Here is a 16,677-nt window from a genome sequence, read left to right on the forward strand (position 1 = left end):
GGAGGGAGGTGGAAGCCGAGGTGGACGGAGGTCAGGGCTGATGATCTGTTCTGCCAACAGAATGTACTGCAGCATTGTTCTCCACTCCATCCAGCAGATCCATCCAAACACAGGTTCCATCAGCCCTCAGCTAAACACTTCATTAAGCCTCCTCTGTGTGTGTGTGAGAGTGTGTGTGTGTGAGTGTGTGTGAGTGTGAGTGTGTGTGTGTGTGTGTGTGAGTGTGTGTGTGTGTGTGTGTTCTTCAGATGAAGCGTAAATAAAGCGTGGGTGGAAATGGCATTTTTGTCCGGGTGGCTCACTGTTGCCCCGGTAAGAAGTGGCTTCATGGCTGCGGTCAGACCCCACTGAATGGACACACACACACACACACACACACACACACATACACACACACACACACACACATACACACACTCTCCATAGACTGAAAGAGAGCAAGAATTACGGAAAAAAAGGGGTGGAACATTTTAGGCCCTATAAAATAATGTTTAGAAGTTAGTAGTGCATCTTAAAAATTTGAATGTGCCACATCCTGCTGGAAAATGAAATCATCATCTCCATAAAAGTTATCAGCAGAAGGATAAAAAGCTTTGGTCACACTAGATCCTGTTGTTCTCCTTCCTTGTGTATATATACATATATTCCTGCTTCAACTGATCAACTTTTCAGTTTATCAACTTCAAGAACTGATATCAAGAAATTTAAATATCATTGAAAAGTTAGTTTATTTCAGTAATTTGGTTCAAAATGTGAAACTCATATATTATATAGATGTATTAAACACAGACTGATCTATTTTAAGCTTTTATTTCTTTTATTGTTGATGATTATTGTGGCTTACAGCCAAATAAAAAACCCCAAAATCACTTTCTCAGATTAGATATTAGAATATTATATAAGAGCAATTGCCAAGTCCTGCTGGAAAATGAAATCCATAAAAGTTATTTCAGTATAAGATGGACTCTGTGTGTCTCTCGACTCTTCCTCCAGACTCTAGTCTCTTGATTTGTACAAATAAAATGCAATAAATTGAAATTTTCTGATGATCAGTGATGGTTTGGAGAGAGCATTTCTGACGCTCATCAGAACGAGTCGAAATTAAAACATTTTTTGAGCTGTTTAATTGTGAAAAAATCATGATATTTTCCTTGTAAATGACTCTCTAAAACAGGAGTAACTTCACCCACAGGTGGCGCTGTGTCTCTAGTAGCTGATTATAGTGTGTTTTATTCAGCTGGCACAGACAGAGCTCCGGATTCCGGCGTATAAAAGCACAGAGGCGGTAAATGGAGGCCATTAACATCCTTTATCTGCTAAACGCTGCTCTAAAGCTGAAAGAGCACCGCAAACAGTGTGGTCCTATAGGGTGGGAGCATACGGGGGGGCCTTACTCACAGTGTGTGTGTGTGTGTTCCATAGGCACACACACACACACACACACACACACAGGAGATTTGCTGTCTCTTTAATAAACGTGAATAAACACGGTTCGTGTGAACGTTGTCAGGCGGCGTTTCCGTCCTTTCAGGGCCGAGACTGTTCCCATACCTTCATCCCTTTCTTCTCTTTCTCCTCCACTCAATCACTCGCTCTTCCTCTCCATCTCTCTCCGCTCCCCACACGACTTAACACTGCGTTTTAATGACAGCTGAAGCAAAAAGGCCATTCAGCCATTAACTGCTATTAACTGCCAGGAGTTCCTCACCACCCGGCAGCACCGCCGCCGACTATCTATAACCTTAACTTTAAACAATTCATTTACTTTATTTACAAACACGAATCAGAAAGAGTTACACATACATCAAATTAAAAACCTCTGGAATATAATCAAGAGGAAGATGGATGATCACAAACCATCAAACCACCAAACTGAACTGCTTGAATTTTTACACCAGGAGTAAAGCAGCATAAAGTTATCCAAAAGCAGTGTGTAAGACTGGTGGAGGAGGAGAACATGATGCAGAGATGCATGAAAAAAAAAACTGTGATTATAAACCTTATGAAAACTTTATTTGAGGTCTGAAAGCTCTGCATCTTTTTTTGTTATTTCAGTCATTTCTCATTTTCTGTAAATAAATGCTCTAAATGAGAATATTTTTATTTGGAATTTGGGAGAAATGTTGTCTGTAGTTTATAGAATAAAATAACAATGTTCATTTTACTCAAACATAAACCTATAAATAGCAAAATCAGAGAAACTATTTTCATGCATCTTGGCATCATATTCTCCTCCACCAGTCTTACACACTGCTTTTGGAAAACTGCAGAGAACTGTAGGCTATTAGTTCTTTAAAGGCAGAGTGTGTGTGTGTGTGTGTGTGTTTGGAGTGGTGCCCGTCAGCAGGACGTCTCGTAGGAGGAGGCGTCTCCGAGAGGAAGCTCCGCTCCACTCCCGAACTGGACACTCCACCAACACACACACACAGACACACACACACACTCCCCGCTGCAGAACACGGGCCGCTGGGAGAACCGGGCCGACACACACCGAGCGCACGCTACTAAATCACCCCAACACACACACTCATACACACACACTCACACACACTCCAGTACACTGTCTACCTTCACCCTTCTTACTCTCCAGCAGCTTCGGCCCGGGACTGAGGAGTACAACACCGGCCCATAAAACACCTTTACACACTGCCACGTCACACACACACACACATACACACACACACACACACACACACACACACACACACTCACAATAACCGCCACTGCACGCCAAACTCCCCCCATCCTCACTCAGACTTTTCCATTTCTCTCTCTCTGAACTGCTTTCTCTCTTTTTCTTCTCGTTCACTTCTTTCCGTTTACTATGACTCTCTCTCTCTCTCTCTCTCTCTCTCTCTCCCTCGTTCTCTCTTTTCCATTTCCCCATCTTTCTCATTCCTTGTTTCTTTTTTGGTTCTCATTCTGTTTCTATTCTCTCTCTCTCTCTTTCTAAAGGTCAGTTTAGACAGACAGACAGACACACAGATAGAACAGACTGACAGACAGATTGCAGTAGAGGACACCTCTATATTCTACAGACAGACAGATGCGAAGATAGACTCGCAAAAGATGTTGGACACACAGAGAAAGAGAGAGTAAGACATACAGAAACAATGATGGACAGACAGACTGAAGGTTGGACAGACAAATTGGCGGACAAATGTTAGGACAAACTGACAGACAAACACAAAAACGGATGGATATATAGACAAAGAAGATACATGGGATGAGTGGGTGCACACACCGACAAACCTGTAGATAAACAGACAGACAGATAAACAGTCAAGACAAGTTAGGAAGATAGGCAAGCAGGTAGAATGATGGACAGACAGATGGACAGAAGGTAGACAAACAAACAGACAGGCAGGAAGACTGGTGGACAGAGTGAAAGTAAGTACAACACCAGAACCCATCGAATAAAGTCTCTCTCTCTCTCTCTCTCTCTCTCTCTCTTTCTACATCTATGAGTGATGGACAGATCACTGGACACATGTTCTATTCTATAAGTCTAGACAGGCTGTGTGTGTGGGTGTTATTTGCACGTCTGTGTCAGCACTGCGTTGGGTAAAAGAGATGTGAATGTGCGGAGGGTGGACGGCTGTATTTCGCTGTATTCTGGAGCGCGAGAGGTTTTATTGTTGTGATTCTCACCGCACTCACAACCCGCCGAAATATACCCATCATTACAGCGGGTCATGTGACCGGGCTGGAATGTGGGCGGGCCTCCCACCGGCCAAGGTGGTTTTGGCCGAAGGCAGAAGAGAAAGCTGTGCTCAGCCAGAATAGCCTCTGCTACACACAGTTACACACACACACACACACACACACACACACAGAGTACGGTCCAAAGGTTTTAGTACTGTGTGTTAATTAGAATCAAAATCCCCTTGTTTGGCCAAAAATGACTTATTTACTCCTTAAAACTGTTTGAGTTTAGAATCACTGTTTAAAAGTTTTATTACTGTGTGTAAATTACAATCAAATGTCCCTTATATGGTGAAAAATGACTTATTTACTCTTTAAAACTGTTCAGAGTCTTGAATCAGCATTTAACATTTTAGAATCACTGTTTAGAAGTTTGGAATCACCCTTAAAATATTAGAACCACTGTCAAAAGTTTAGAATCATTGTTTAAAAGGTTAGAATCACTTTTTTTAAGTTTAGAATCACTATTTAAAACTTTAAAATCCCTGCTTTTAAAGTTTAGAATCATTTTTCAAAAGTTTAAAAACATTGTGCAAATGTTTAGAATCACTATTTAAAAGTTAAATATCACTGTTTAAAACTTTAGAATCACTGTTTAAAAGTATGAATTACTATTTAAAAGTTTAGAATCACCGTTTTTAAAGTTTAGAAATACTGTTCAAAAATGTTATCACTATTTACAAGTTTTGTATCATACTTCAAAACTTAGGAATGACTGTTCAAAAGTTTTTTTACTATGTTTGAAAATTAAAATCAAAAGTCCCATATATGGCAAGAATGATTAATTTAGTCTTTAAAACTGTTCAGAATTTGAACGTTTGAATAACTATTTAAAATTTTGAAATCACTGTTCAAAAGTTTTGAATTACTGTACAATTGTTTAGAATAACTGTTTAAATGTTTAAAATCACTATTAAAAAAAGAATTAAGAATTGCTATTTTAAAGTTTAGAATCACTGTTTAAAGGTTTGTAGATGACTGGTTCTATATTCTAGCTGCTACAGAACCGCAGGCTGGTGCGGTTGAGATCACCTGACCCCGCTGTTCGTTACCTGAGTCGATGGCGGTGATGATGAGGGAGTACCGGTCCTGAGTCTCGCGGTCGAGCGTCCGAATCAGTTTCAGCTGCCCGCTGGACGTAAGGCTGAAGGCGGCGTCCTCGTTCCCCCCACTCAGACTATAACTCAACTGACCATTAGAACCGTAATCATCATCCCGTCCAACAACCTGCAGGACAGAGGAGACAATCAACCTCAATAAACACCTTTACATGTGAGGAGAACTTCTGATAGACGATTATTTAACGATAGATAGATAGACAGTTGGATTAGTGGACAGTTGGACTAGTGGACAGTTGGATAGAAAGACAGTTGGACTAGTGGACAGTTGGATAGGTAGACAGTTGGACTAGTGGACTAGTGGACAGTTGGACGGGTGTACAGTTGAACCAGTAGACCAGTGGTTAGATGTTCTGACAGAAGCTCTTAACAGTGCTTCCTGAATGTTCTGTTTCTGACGTAGCGTAGCCGCTAGCTGTCTGACTTGGCCGGTGTTGGTGCTATAAGACGGTGTGTATGGTGGGACAGTGCCAGGGGGACGAGGAGACAGGAACTCATGCCCACTTTCCTGGTTTTTCCAGTCTGCTCAGTTTCTGCTGCTGTGCAGAACACGAACAGCCAGCGCCGATATCACGTCTCAGAACCGGAGCACTAAAACCAGACGCCAACCATTTCCTGTGGACCAAACCAGCAACACTCTACAATCTGATTGGGTTGATTAGGAGTTCTTACACGAAATACTTTGGTTTTTACTGGATACAGAACCACAAGGACTGTTTTAAAGCTTGGTGCATGAGGTTCTCAGGTTCTTTAAAGAAACTAAAAAGAAAAATAGTGTCAAAAGGTCTTAAAATCTTACATACCTTACCTATATAGAACCCTTTGTACTTAATCTGCACTTGAGTGCAATTCTTTGACTTTCTAGACACAATCAAGTTCCTGACTGGTTCCAGTGCTTATATACCATAATAATAAAGGATTATAAAGGGTTCCTTGACTTGTAACAGAACCATTTGTACTTAATCTGCACTAGAGTTGGTATTTCTTTGTCTTTTTAGGCATCCTTAGGTTCTTTACTGGTTTTAACACTTTTTAAAGAACAAGCAACAAGAAATTTAATAGTATTAAAATAACTATTTAAATGTATTATTATTGACGCTCTATGTAAAACCAATGTATTTCTAAAGAACCGTTTAAGAACCCCAAACAAAAAGTCTATAGTTGATCACTGTTCCTTTTTTGGGTTCTACAAAGAACCCTTTTTACTTTTTTCTTTCCTTTTCAGCAGATTTGGTTTCATAAAAGGTTCCTGACACTCTATACATTAAGAGGTTCCATATGTGTTATTTACATAACCATATAGATATATTAGTTTTAAAATAAGTGACAAAAGATTTTGTTGCATTATAGAGGAACCGGTTTTATGGTTCTTGGGGATCTGTAGGGGAGCACTGCCTTTTAAAGAACTTTAAAAGAACTCTGTTTTACATGTTTAGAAGGAAAAAAAGTGGCTAATTGGAAGAGAACCCTTTTATAGAACCCTTTTTGTATAAATTCTACCATTTAGTAAAGAATATGTTACTTTATATGTAAGTTCAATATAAAGGTTCTTCAAAAACTCTCTCTTTAAGAACCATGTATCATTTAGAACCATCTTACTGAACCTTATTTCCATCTGACACTTTTATTTGTCCCCAGATCGCAGTGTTTGCTAGTACGAGTGTGTGAGTGTATAAGTGTGTGATCCTGGCGTGGTACTCGCGGTACTGTTGGCACCGGGTCCAGTTAAAGTGTGTGTGGCAGAGGCAGAGCTGTCAGGGTGGGTAGGCGGTTCTGGTGTTGGGTTCTGTCCCAGGTGAGCGCTGGTTTCGCCGCTGATGGTTTGGACCACCCTCATTACGTCCTTTACTGGTTCTGCTGGATATTCCTTACAGTAATCATCACTGTTCTCACCAGCCTGCAGAACCGAGACCACGCCAACCATCCATCACACCACGCAGACCCGCGGGAACCGGGTCCAACACACAGGAAGGTCCAGTTACATATAGCCATAACATTAAAACCACCTGCACAGATATGGATTTAGATGTTCTCTGTGAGCATCAATCAGTTCACTGGTTCTCCTTTGCGGGACAGTTGGACATGTGGACAGTTGAATAGATAGACAGTTGGACGGGTGGAGAAGTGGACAGTTGGACTGGTGGACAATTGGAGAAGTGGACCACTAAAGTCTACCACTAAATGGTTTCAATTTATGGTTTCCTTACACAGTTGGTGCATGAACTAAATTGGTTCTACTTTTATTTAATTTTATTTAATGAAAAATGAGTTTCTAAAGTTCTGCCAAGGTTTTGTGACGAGTGCAAATGTCAAAAGTGAAATAATCTTAAAATTTCTGAAAAACACCTACAAACTGGTCAGTTACATGGTTTTCTGCCATTTGGGTGGTTCTGCATGTATGGTTCAATTTATGGATTTGATCTTCTACACCAAAACAACACAATCTTTTATTTATATTTCCTGTAAAATTTGAATTAATTTAGATTGTGTAAAGTATTCTTCTGTTCATACCTGTAAGATGTTCTTGGGAAGGTCAGCGAGGTTCTCCTGGACTCTGACGGTATACGGCGAGAGCTCGAACACTGGTGCACAGTCGTTGACGTCGAGCAGTACGATGTTCACCGTGGCGCGGTCGACTCTGGGGCTGCTCCCGCGGTCGGCAGCCTGGACCACCAGTGAGTACGATGCCCGGGTCTCCCGGTCCAGCAGCTTGGCGACGGAGATCACCCCCGTCACCGAGTCGATTCGGAAATCCGAGTTCCCATTTCCGGCGGCGATGGAGAAGCGAATCTGTCCATTGGTGCCTTCGTCGGCATCGCTGGCGAACACCTGCAGGATGTCGGTTCCGCTGAGCGTGTTCTCCTCGATCTCGATGTCGTAGATGTTCTGAGAGAAGCTGGGCGTGTTGTCGTTCACGTCCAGCACCATCATGGTGACGTCCATCGTGGAAGAAAGCGGCGGCTGGCCTTTGTCGGTGGCGACGACGGTCAATGAGTAATTGGCCATCTCCTCACGGTCCAGTTCTCCCACCAGCCTCACGCTGCCGTCGATGTTGTCGATGCTGAACTTGACTCCATACGAGCCGCCCAAGGAATATTCCACGTAGCTGTTGGGTCCGCTGTCAGCGTCGTTCGCCTGCACCGTGAACACCACCGTGTCTACCGCCGTGTTCTCCTGGATGTAGGCCATCTTCTGTGAGGTGAACACAGGCGGGCAGTCGTTGACGTCCAGGAGGATGACGGATACCTGGGCGGTGCTGGTGAAGCGGGTGGCTGGAGGAAGCGCCATGTCATTGACGGTGACGACGAGGTTATAGAAGGACTGGGTCTCTCTGTCCAGGAGTTTCCGGGTTTGGAGAACGCCCGCGGTCGTGATGCCAAAGTGAGCCTGAGGGTCTCCTGACGCTATGCTGTAGGACAGCTGGGCATTGGGACCTGAAACAACAGCAAACCAGCTATGAGTATACAACATATACTCTCAATTACAGTCGTACAGTAATTACAGTTATGTATAGTTATTGGGTTGGTAACAATCGTGCAAAACATTGTTGGTGCTATCAAGAAACATGTTTGTGAACATCTACAAAAGATCCCCAAAAAAGATTTCCCACCAAGACCGTTTAAGGGTTCAAATGTTATTTTTTTATTATTGTTACCAATGATGTTGATAAAGAACCATTAAATAAACATTTTTAAGAGTGTACTAAACAGTATATAACCAACTAAACTGGTTCTATAAAGAAAGAAAATCAATCAATGTAACAAATCCTTATTTAGGAGTATACATTTAACACGGATTTTACATACTCAACAAATGACCATTTTGGTTCTATACAGAACCAATTTCACAGACTCTAATAAAAAAAAACATATTCATAAAGTTTTAAGAGTTCAGAAATCAATATTTGGTGGAATAACCCTGGTTGGTTTTTAATCACAGTTTTCTATTTTTTTGCATCATGGCATCATGTTCTCCTCCACCAGTCTTACACACTGCTTTTGGATAACTTTATGCTGCTTTACTCCTGGTGTAAAAATTCAAGCAGTTCAGTTTGGTGGTTTGATGGTTTGTGATCATCCATCTTCCTCTTGATTATATTCCAGAGATTTTTAATTTGGTAAATTATTATGTATGTATTTTTTTCCAGAGCTGTATATATGTATATACATATATGTATATATATATATGTTCTTTATATTGAAATAAACATCAACACCTCCAGCACAGCAGCAGAGGCTTCTGGTAGTTTTAAATTCTTTTGGCGAGTGAAAGATTGGGATTGGGATTTGATCTGATGTTTTGATGACTTTAATAAAACATCATTGCAGCGATATTAGACCTAAATTACCGACGGGGTTTATGTGTGTCCAGCAAATCATTTTTACGTCTGAAGTGTTCCTGCGCTCCAGATGAACGGCTGTAATAAATGTAGAGCATAAAATAGTCCTTCCTTATCCAGAAGGTCGGCGGGGCGCACGTCTCACGATTAAAAAAAGACCTTAAATACTGATACGCGTTATTTGATTGATGCTTTTCCACATATTGTTACAACAACATCTGGAGCTGATATCTTCACTTCCTGCGTGTGAATTATGGGTATTTTGGGCTCAGGAATGCGGCTGGATCAGGAATATCGCAGTTATAGCCGAGCGCCGGCTGATAAAGGAGGAATGCGTTACTGTATTACTGAGTAAAAACGCTGACACAGCTCACACTGCTATCAGCGTTATCTCCCACATGCAGAAAAACACTGAGATTTACACAATAGAACTGACTGTACACATTTATATACCGTATGCAAAATGACATAATCAATCATCTAAACCACTACCTGCAAACACAACTGTGATATTTTTACTGATAAAACAAAAACAGCACTTTTACTATCAACTCAGTCTGGATTGATGAGCTGAAGATGAGCTTCACAGATAATAGAGAACATTTTAAAAACGTTTAGTATCATTTTAAACAAAGTTCCAGGAAGTTTAACCTATAACATATAAAATATTAACTTATATTTCATCATAAAGTTATTAGAACGTTTCTCACACAACATTACATTTCCCAGTTAGACAAATACTATAATACTAATATTACGGAAATGTTAAATTAAGTACCGTTTATAAACTAAAAAACGTCTATTTTCACCCCTAATTTCCTCCTGTCTGGTTTAAACAGCAGCAGATCTTCTGAATATATCTACACTGATGGGCGTGGTGTTCTGGAAATGAGGTGTGTTCAGGTACATTTCTGGAGTTTTGCTTGTTTATCTTGGTAACAGAAAACACAGGAGCTCCACTGACTGAATACAACCTAGACAGACGCCAACAGTCAGACGTTCATCGACATCTTGGCAACAATTGCGTACACAGCTCAACTTTTTACACAGACCTATAGTGCATGCATCAAAAATAGAATACATACAGAATGAGAAGTGTTGGACACGTCCAGGTAGCTGCACCTTTAAAATAGCAATCTGCCAAAGTCAGAGCTCACCTGACTGATGAGAAAGAGACACTCTTATTGGTTTATTTCACGTTACGGCCAAAAGTAACCACATCCATAATTAATTAAGATAATTGGTACATGACTGATGACAGCTTTTGCATACAGATTGCTTAAATAGAGCCCAAAGCTTGTAAAATGTTGAGCTGGATTCTTCAGCAGGGTTTAAATGAGCTAGAAGCAAAAATAAAACTTATTCAAAAAAAGTAATACATATTTTATAGCATTTGCTGCAAAAAGCATAAATAAAGGTCATCTTAAAGTAAAAGCCCTGGCAGTTCACACAGTAAGCGTGTGTAAAGCTTGCGTCTGATTGGCTAATGAGTGCTATAGTATCAGATGGCGGAGCAGTAGCCCAGATCGCGACGCAAACCAGCTCAAATTGAGCGTCCAGAGCACCAGCCGCCGGCTCGCTCATGCAGAGCGCCTCGGCACCTTCCCACAATTCCCTCCTGTTTACAGTACACAAGCTATCTGTTCATCGGCCGGAGCCCCCCCCACCGTCTGTCGTCGCCGCGGACACAGGGGTCACGACCCAGGAAGCTCCCACAATGCCGTTCAGAGAGCGATACGGTTAGCGCCGTGCCAGACGGCTAGCATCAGGAGCGTGTGGACAGAGACCGAGGGGACAGAGCGAGAGAGAGAGAAAGAGAGGAAAAGAGAGAGAGAGAGAGAGAGAGAGAGAGAGAGGAATGCCAGAAGAAAGAATGTAGGTCACCATAACCACATTAGACACCAATTTAGCCCTGAGTCTGAGAGAGGCGGCTTGGCGCTAGCCTAAAACGTTCTCAGGAGGGGCCTAGCGCTAGGCTAGCTCTACCGTGAGAGTTAGCGGTAGCGCGGGACGCCTGCATGCAAGGAAAATATTAACCCTGTAGATCCGAGACTGACAAGCCTGTGGAAATGAGGCTAAATGGGCAGCAGAGCTATAACAATAATAATAATATTTATTAATTTAATGCTTATGAAACTTACTAAGCATTAACTAACCACAAATTGTTAGCTGGTGGTTAAACAGCTAAGATTTTGATCAGTATAGTGAATGTGTTTGTTCGGGTTTGAATATGATTTAAATAATCTGTATACAATAAACATGATCATCCAGATCAAGCTAGATAATCATATCTCAATATTAAAATCAGCATTCAAGTAATTTCCAGTCATTTTGAATCAACATTTAATGTTAAATGGTTGTGTAAAGCTTTAAATTTTAATGTTGAAGATCCTTAACCTTTGCCTTAAATTAACATTTTTTTTTTTCAGATTTCATCACCATGCAATTTATAAAAACGGTTGGATGGAGTAAGGGAAAAAGTGGTTTTATTCCATTTGCAGTATTTTTTTTTTTTTTAATTTGGCACCAATTCTTCTATTGTTTAATTGTTCTATTTGTTTTATTGTTGTGTTTTTTGAGATCAAATGTTTAATCAGATTGGTTCAATTGGTTCTATCTATCTATCTATCTATCTATCTATCTATCTATCTATCTATCTATCTATCTATCTATCTATCTATCTATCTATCTATCTATCTATCTATCTATCTATCTATCTATCTATCTATCTATCTATCTATCTATCTATCTATCTATCTATCTATCTTGAGCATCCTGAATGTGAGCTATGCTTTATTAAGGGTTGAGCGAAAGAGCATTGATTCAACCATAACATCAATGTTAAACCAAGCCAACAGTCTACTAAGCTGGCACCAGAAAGATCAACATACCATTTTTAATGGTATGTTTTCATCAGCATGACCATCAAAAACTAGATTAAACCATCTGAATAGACTTGTTACCAGCAGAAACTGATTTTGAGATGATTTTTTGTTTGCAGGGTAGACTAACAATGCCATGAAAAAATAGCCAAATGGTAGAGGAGCTAGGCTAATATGTAAAAAGTTGAAGCTATAGTGTTTAAATCACACAATAGAAGGGTATAATGCTAGGCTAACTCTTTTATCTCTTCTAGAACAACTACTCTAGAACTTTAAATCTCTATACTCAATGCTAAGCTAATAAAGCTAGGTGAATTAAGCTAAAATAGAAGCAATGCTAAGCTAACATGTGTGTAAAAGTAACAGCAGGCTGTGTAAAAAATGCATGGCGGGTTATGTGCTGAGCTAGAATGCAAAACGAAGCCAGATCTGCTCCATCTTTCAGCTCCGTGGATCGGATATCGCTGCGCGGCGGCGGAGTATGCATATATAATATCTACGGCTGTAGAGAGGAGCGTAACTCTATACTCTCGCTGGAGCGCCGCGGACCCGGCGTTACAAACGCCACATTTTTCATACGGAGAGAAACTATAAGAAAATCAGGTCAGACGAGTGTCAGCGAACCCCGAGTTACTCCTGCTGAAACAGTGATGTGAGATATGACGTCAATAAAATATTAAAATTCCTTCCTTACCTTCATACTTCCCTAAATCCGCTCTCCCACAATTCCCAGCTCAGTTCTCGAACTGGCAGTGGTTCAGAACTCCAGCTGACTTGGGTCATTCATTTCAGTTCAGCTGAACCCGGTTCTGTTTTAGTTTTAGCTTTTATTGTTGTGTTTTCTTGAGTTATACAGCTTATAGAGTATACAGTATCAGCCAAAGTTTAGATACAGCTTAAACTCAGTGTTTTTTCATTATTTTTAATTTTTACAATGTTCTGCATTGTAGATTAATATTAAGTAGTAAACAAAAAAGTGTTAAACAAACCAGAATATGTTTTATATTTTACATTCTTCAAAATCCTCAAGCTCCTCTTGTTTAGATGATCAGTTTTAAACATCTCTTTACTGCTTGTAAAGCTTATTTTGTAACTGAATGCAAACAAATCTTCACAGAAATGCTTAAGAACCTAGTAGAAAGTTTTCTCAGGATGAACTATTTATAATAATGACTTCAAAAGAAACAATGTAGAAAATGAAGGTATACTAAGAGAAAAAAAAAATCTGGAAAGTTGTAAAAAATATGAGTTCCTTTGATTTTACCAAATTTTACCAGACGCTCTGGAATATAATCAAGAGGAAGTGTGATTTGAGCTGAACTGCTTGAATTGTTGCCAGTAAAGTTATCCAAAAGCAGTGTGTAAGACTGGTGGAGGAGAACATGATGCCAAGATGCATAAAAAAATAAAACTGTGATTAAAAACCATTTGGTTATTCCACCAAATATTGATTTCTGAAAGCTCTGCTTCTTTTGTAATTTTCTGCAAATAAATGCTCTAAATAACAATATTTTTATTTGGAATTTGAGAGGAATGTTTATCGTAGTTTATAAAAATAGCAAAATCACAGAAACAGAAACAAAGATTCAGAAACTAAAGATCTCACCGTCGTCAGCGTCGCTGGCCGCCACGGTGAGGATGGAGGATCCAGGGGTCAGGCTCTCGGAGATGGACGTGCTGTAAACGCTGGTGTTGAACGCGGGTCGGTTGTCGTTAACGTCCAGGACGTTGAAGTAGACCCGGACGGAGCTGGCCTGTCCTCCGCCGTCCACCGCCCGCACCGTCAGGATGTAGTACTGCTGCGTCTCGTAGTCCAGCGGTTGCGTCACGTTGAAGACGCCCGTCACCGGGTTCAGGAGGAAGGTGGAGTCGCCGTCGTCCTCCTCCAAGGAGTAGGTGATCTCCCCGTTTACCCCGGAGTCTGAGTCACTCGCCAGGATCGCCGCCACGATGGAGCCTGGGAGACGGACAGGACAGAGACAGGAACAGAGACATGAGAGGAAGCAGAGACAGAGGAGACGGGCGAACACGAGCGGCTCCCCGGATCAAAGCTGCGTCTAACCGCACCCGGCCAAAACACAGAACCGTACAGCTTTCACTCTCTCTCTCAAACTCCCGGGGGAGTTTATTATTACTGCTGCTCTCAGAGCTAGAGTTTGATCTCTGTGGTTTTGGGGAAAAGCTGAAGTGTTGTTTGTACCATTTAAAGCCCCACCTTTAGAGGCCGCGACACCGAACAGACAGTTATGGTCGCAAGTCACTCAAGTGTTATATATTTATATATTTATATATTTAGTCTGGCCCGGCTCCTCCTAGATGGTTTAGAGTCCTGATCCTGTTTTACTCCATGAAGCAGCAGATTGGGTTACCCTAATCCACCGCCGTCTAATCCACCCTGCTCTCTGACCCCGCCAGCATTACCACTGTTTACCTCGCCCATATAACCCGACTGATCCCGGTGAAGTCATGTTCCACCACTTCAACACACTGTCTACGATTCCTGAAGACAAAAGGAAAGAGAGTTCTCTAGTCTGGAATCATCTGGAAACGTCTGGAACCGTCTTGAACCTAACGACCCTTTCTGTGGAAGAGTAAATGGTTCTAATACTGGTTCCAAATAAATTGGGCTTGAATCAGTCTTTGGGCATCAGTCGCAGCAAAAAGTACCTAAAGACATGTAGAGCTTAGATTCTCAGCCCAAACCCGACCCAAGGCCGAGATTTTCCACCACTTTCTTCAGGTAGAGAACACTGACCCTTTAAGACATCTATCCATCCATCCATACAACCACAATTCAGCATTATAACATTTTTATCCTACTGTTGGTGACAACAATAGATTCCATTCTACTCTTTCTAGCATTCTATGCTACAATGCTAAGCTTAATCCTCGCTAACAAACTCTACTCTAATAAACCTTCATCAACTGTAAAGATAAAAAAAGTTAAAACAAGACCAATTAAAGAAACGCAGCGTACCTGGAGCCATGTCTTCAGGGATATCGAAGGAGTAGACGGAGCGTGAGAACTTCGGCGTGTGGTCGTTCACGTCGCTCACGGTGATGTTGACCGTCATGTCCGAGGACTGCTGCCCGTCGTCCGCCCGCACCAGGAGAGAGTACTTCGACCGGCGCTCTCTGTCCAATCGCTTGGTGGCGATGAGGTCACCTGACTCGGGGTCGATCCGGAAGCTGTCGTCGGCGCCGCTGATGATGGTGTATGTGACCAGGGCATTAGGACCCTGCGGATCAAAAGAGAAGAACTGGTTTAACTAGGCTTTTAATTGATCTTTAGAAATGTAAATTGGCACTAATGTAGACCAGCTATAGCTTCCAAATGACAGTGAACCACAAATGTTTAAAAATGTCTTGGTATCTTAAGAGTTGTGTTGTTGGTGTAGTCTCAAATTCCAAATAAAAATATTCTCATTTAGAGCATTTATTTACAGAAAATGAGAAATGACTGAAATAACAAAAAAAATTGAGCTTGAGACTTGCAAAGAAAACAAGTTCATATTAATAAAGTTTTAAGAGTTCAGAAATAATCAATATTTGGTGGAATAACCCTGGTTTTTAATCACAGTTTTTTTATGCATCTTGACATCATGTTCTCCTCCACCAGTCTTACACACTGCTTTTGGATAACTTTATGCTGCTTTACTCCTGGTGCAAAAATGAATGTAAACAGTTCAGTTTGGTGGTTTGATGGCTTGTGATCATCCATCTTCCTCTTGATCATTTTATAGAGGTTTTCAATTTGGTAAAATCAAAGAAACTCATCATTTTTAATAAGTGCTCTTTTATTATTTTTTTTTCAGAGCTGTAGACCCCAAAGCCCAATTATTAAGCTATTATTAAGATATTATATGTTATATTGCCATCTGTAAAGCATGAATGAATGAATGCTGGTTTGTTTTCACAGCTGCATGCTAAGCTATTCAGCTTTCTCACCTCATCATCTGAAATGTGTAGCATGCTTAGCATGCTAGCGAGCGCGACATTAGCCGTAAACACCTAAAAACACCTAAAAACACCTAAAAAAAAGAGCAAAAGCCCTGCAAAAGTAGCACATGTTGAACATGTTGACTTTTTCACTATTCCTCCTCACCTCCGACAGCCTTAAACACTGCTGCACCGCACTCCCAGAGTTCCCTGCTTCAGAATTTATTAATACCAATCAGCGAGAGTGCTAAGTATTTCTTTCCCCTCGGGCGGGTGTTGGGTTTCGGCCAGCAGGGTCAGCGCTGTGGTGTTGAGTGGACGTCCAACACCGGGGCAGACATACCTCTGTCCCCAGACGCGGAATACATTAGCCCAGGTACACAGAAAGAGTTCAGATCTAATCTATCCACCTTTCATAGACCGAGCTAAACACTACACCAGCTCGCCATCGCACGACCACACCAGAGAACGGGAGGAAAAGAGGGAGAGGAGGACCAGAAAGAAGGAAGAAATAAAGAAAAAACGAGAGAAAGACAGACAGCAGTAGCAGAATGGTGGAATGGCAGCGTCTCGGCGGGCTTGGCCCTGATCTCTGAACTGTGAGGAGTATTGTGTTCCTCTATAAATTCCACTAATAGATCCCCGGTCCCTGCGCTCAGCACAGCCGCTAAACATCTGATACCCTGAAAAAAAA

At 41.2% G+C, this 16,677-nt stretch overlaps 1 protein-coding gene across 1 annotated transcript in view; it reads right to left on the reverse strand.

Annotated features, from left to right (window-relative positions):
• LOC103037566 (protocadherin Fat 4) overlaps window positions 1–16,677 on the reverse strand; it is a 118,520-nt gene that overhangs the window by 37,622 nt on the left and 64,221 nt on the right. The window contains exons 3-6 of the mRNA XM_022676656.2: window positions 15,022–15,283; window positions 13,651–14,001; window positions 7,335–8,257; window positions 4,758–4,932 (exon numbers count right to left, since the gene is read on the reverse strand). Coding sequence (XP_022532377.2) covers window positions 4,758–4,932; window positions 7,335–8,257; window positions 13,651–14,001; window positions 15,022–15,283 — 1,711 coding nt within the window. The remainder of the gene's footprint in view (window positions 1–4,757; window positions 4,933–7,334; window positions 8,258–13,650; window positions 14,002–15,021; window positions 15,284–16,677) is intronic.

The sequence above is a fragment of the Astyanax mexicanus genome, chromosome 19 (assembly GCF_023375975.1).
Source record: "Astyanax mexicanus isolate ESR-SI-001 chromosome 19, AstMex3_surface, whole genome shotgun sequence".
NCBI classification, from domain to species: domain Eukaryota; kingdom Metazoa; phylum Chordata; class Actinopteri; order Characiformes; family Acestrorhamphidae; genus Astyanax; species Astyanax mexicanus.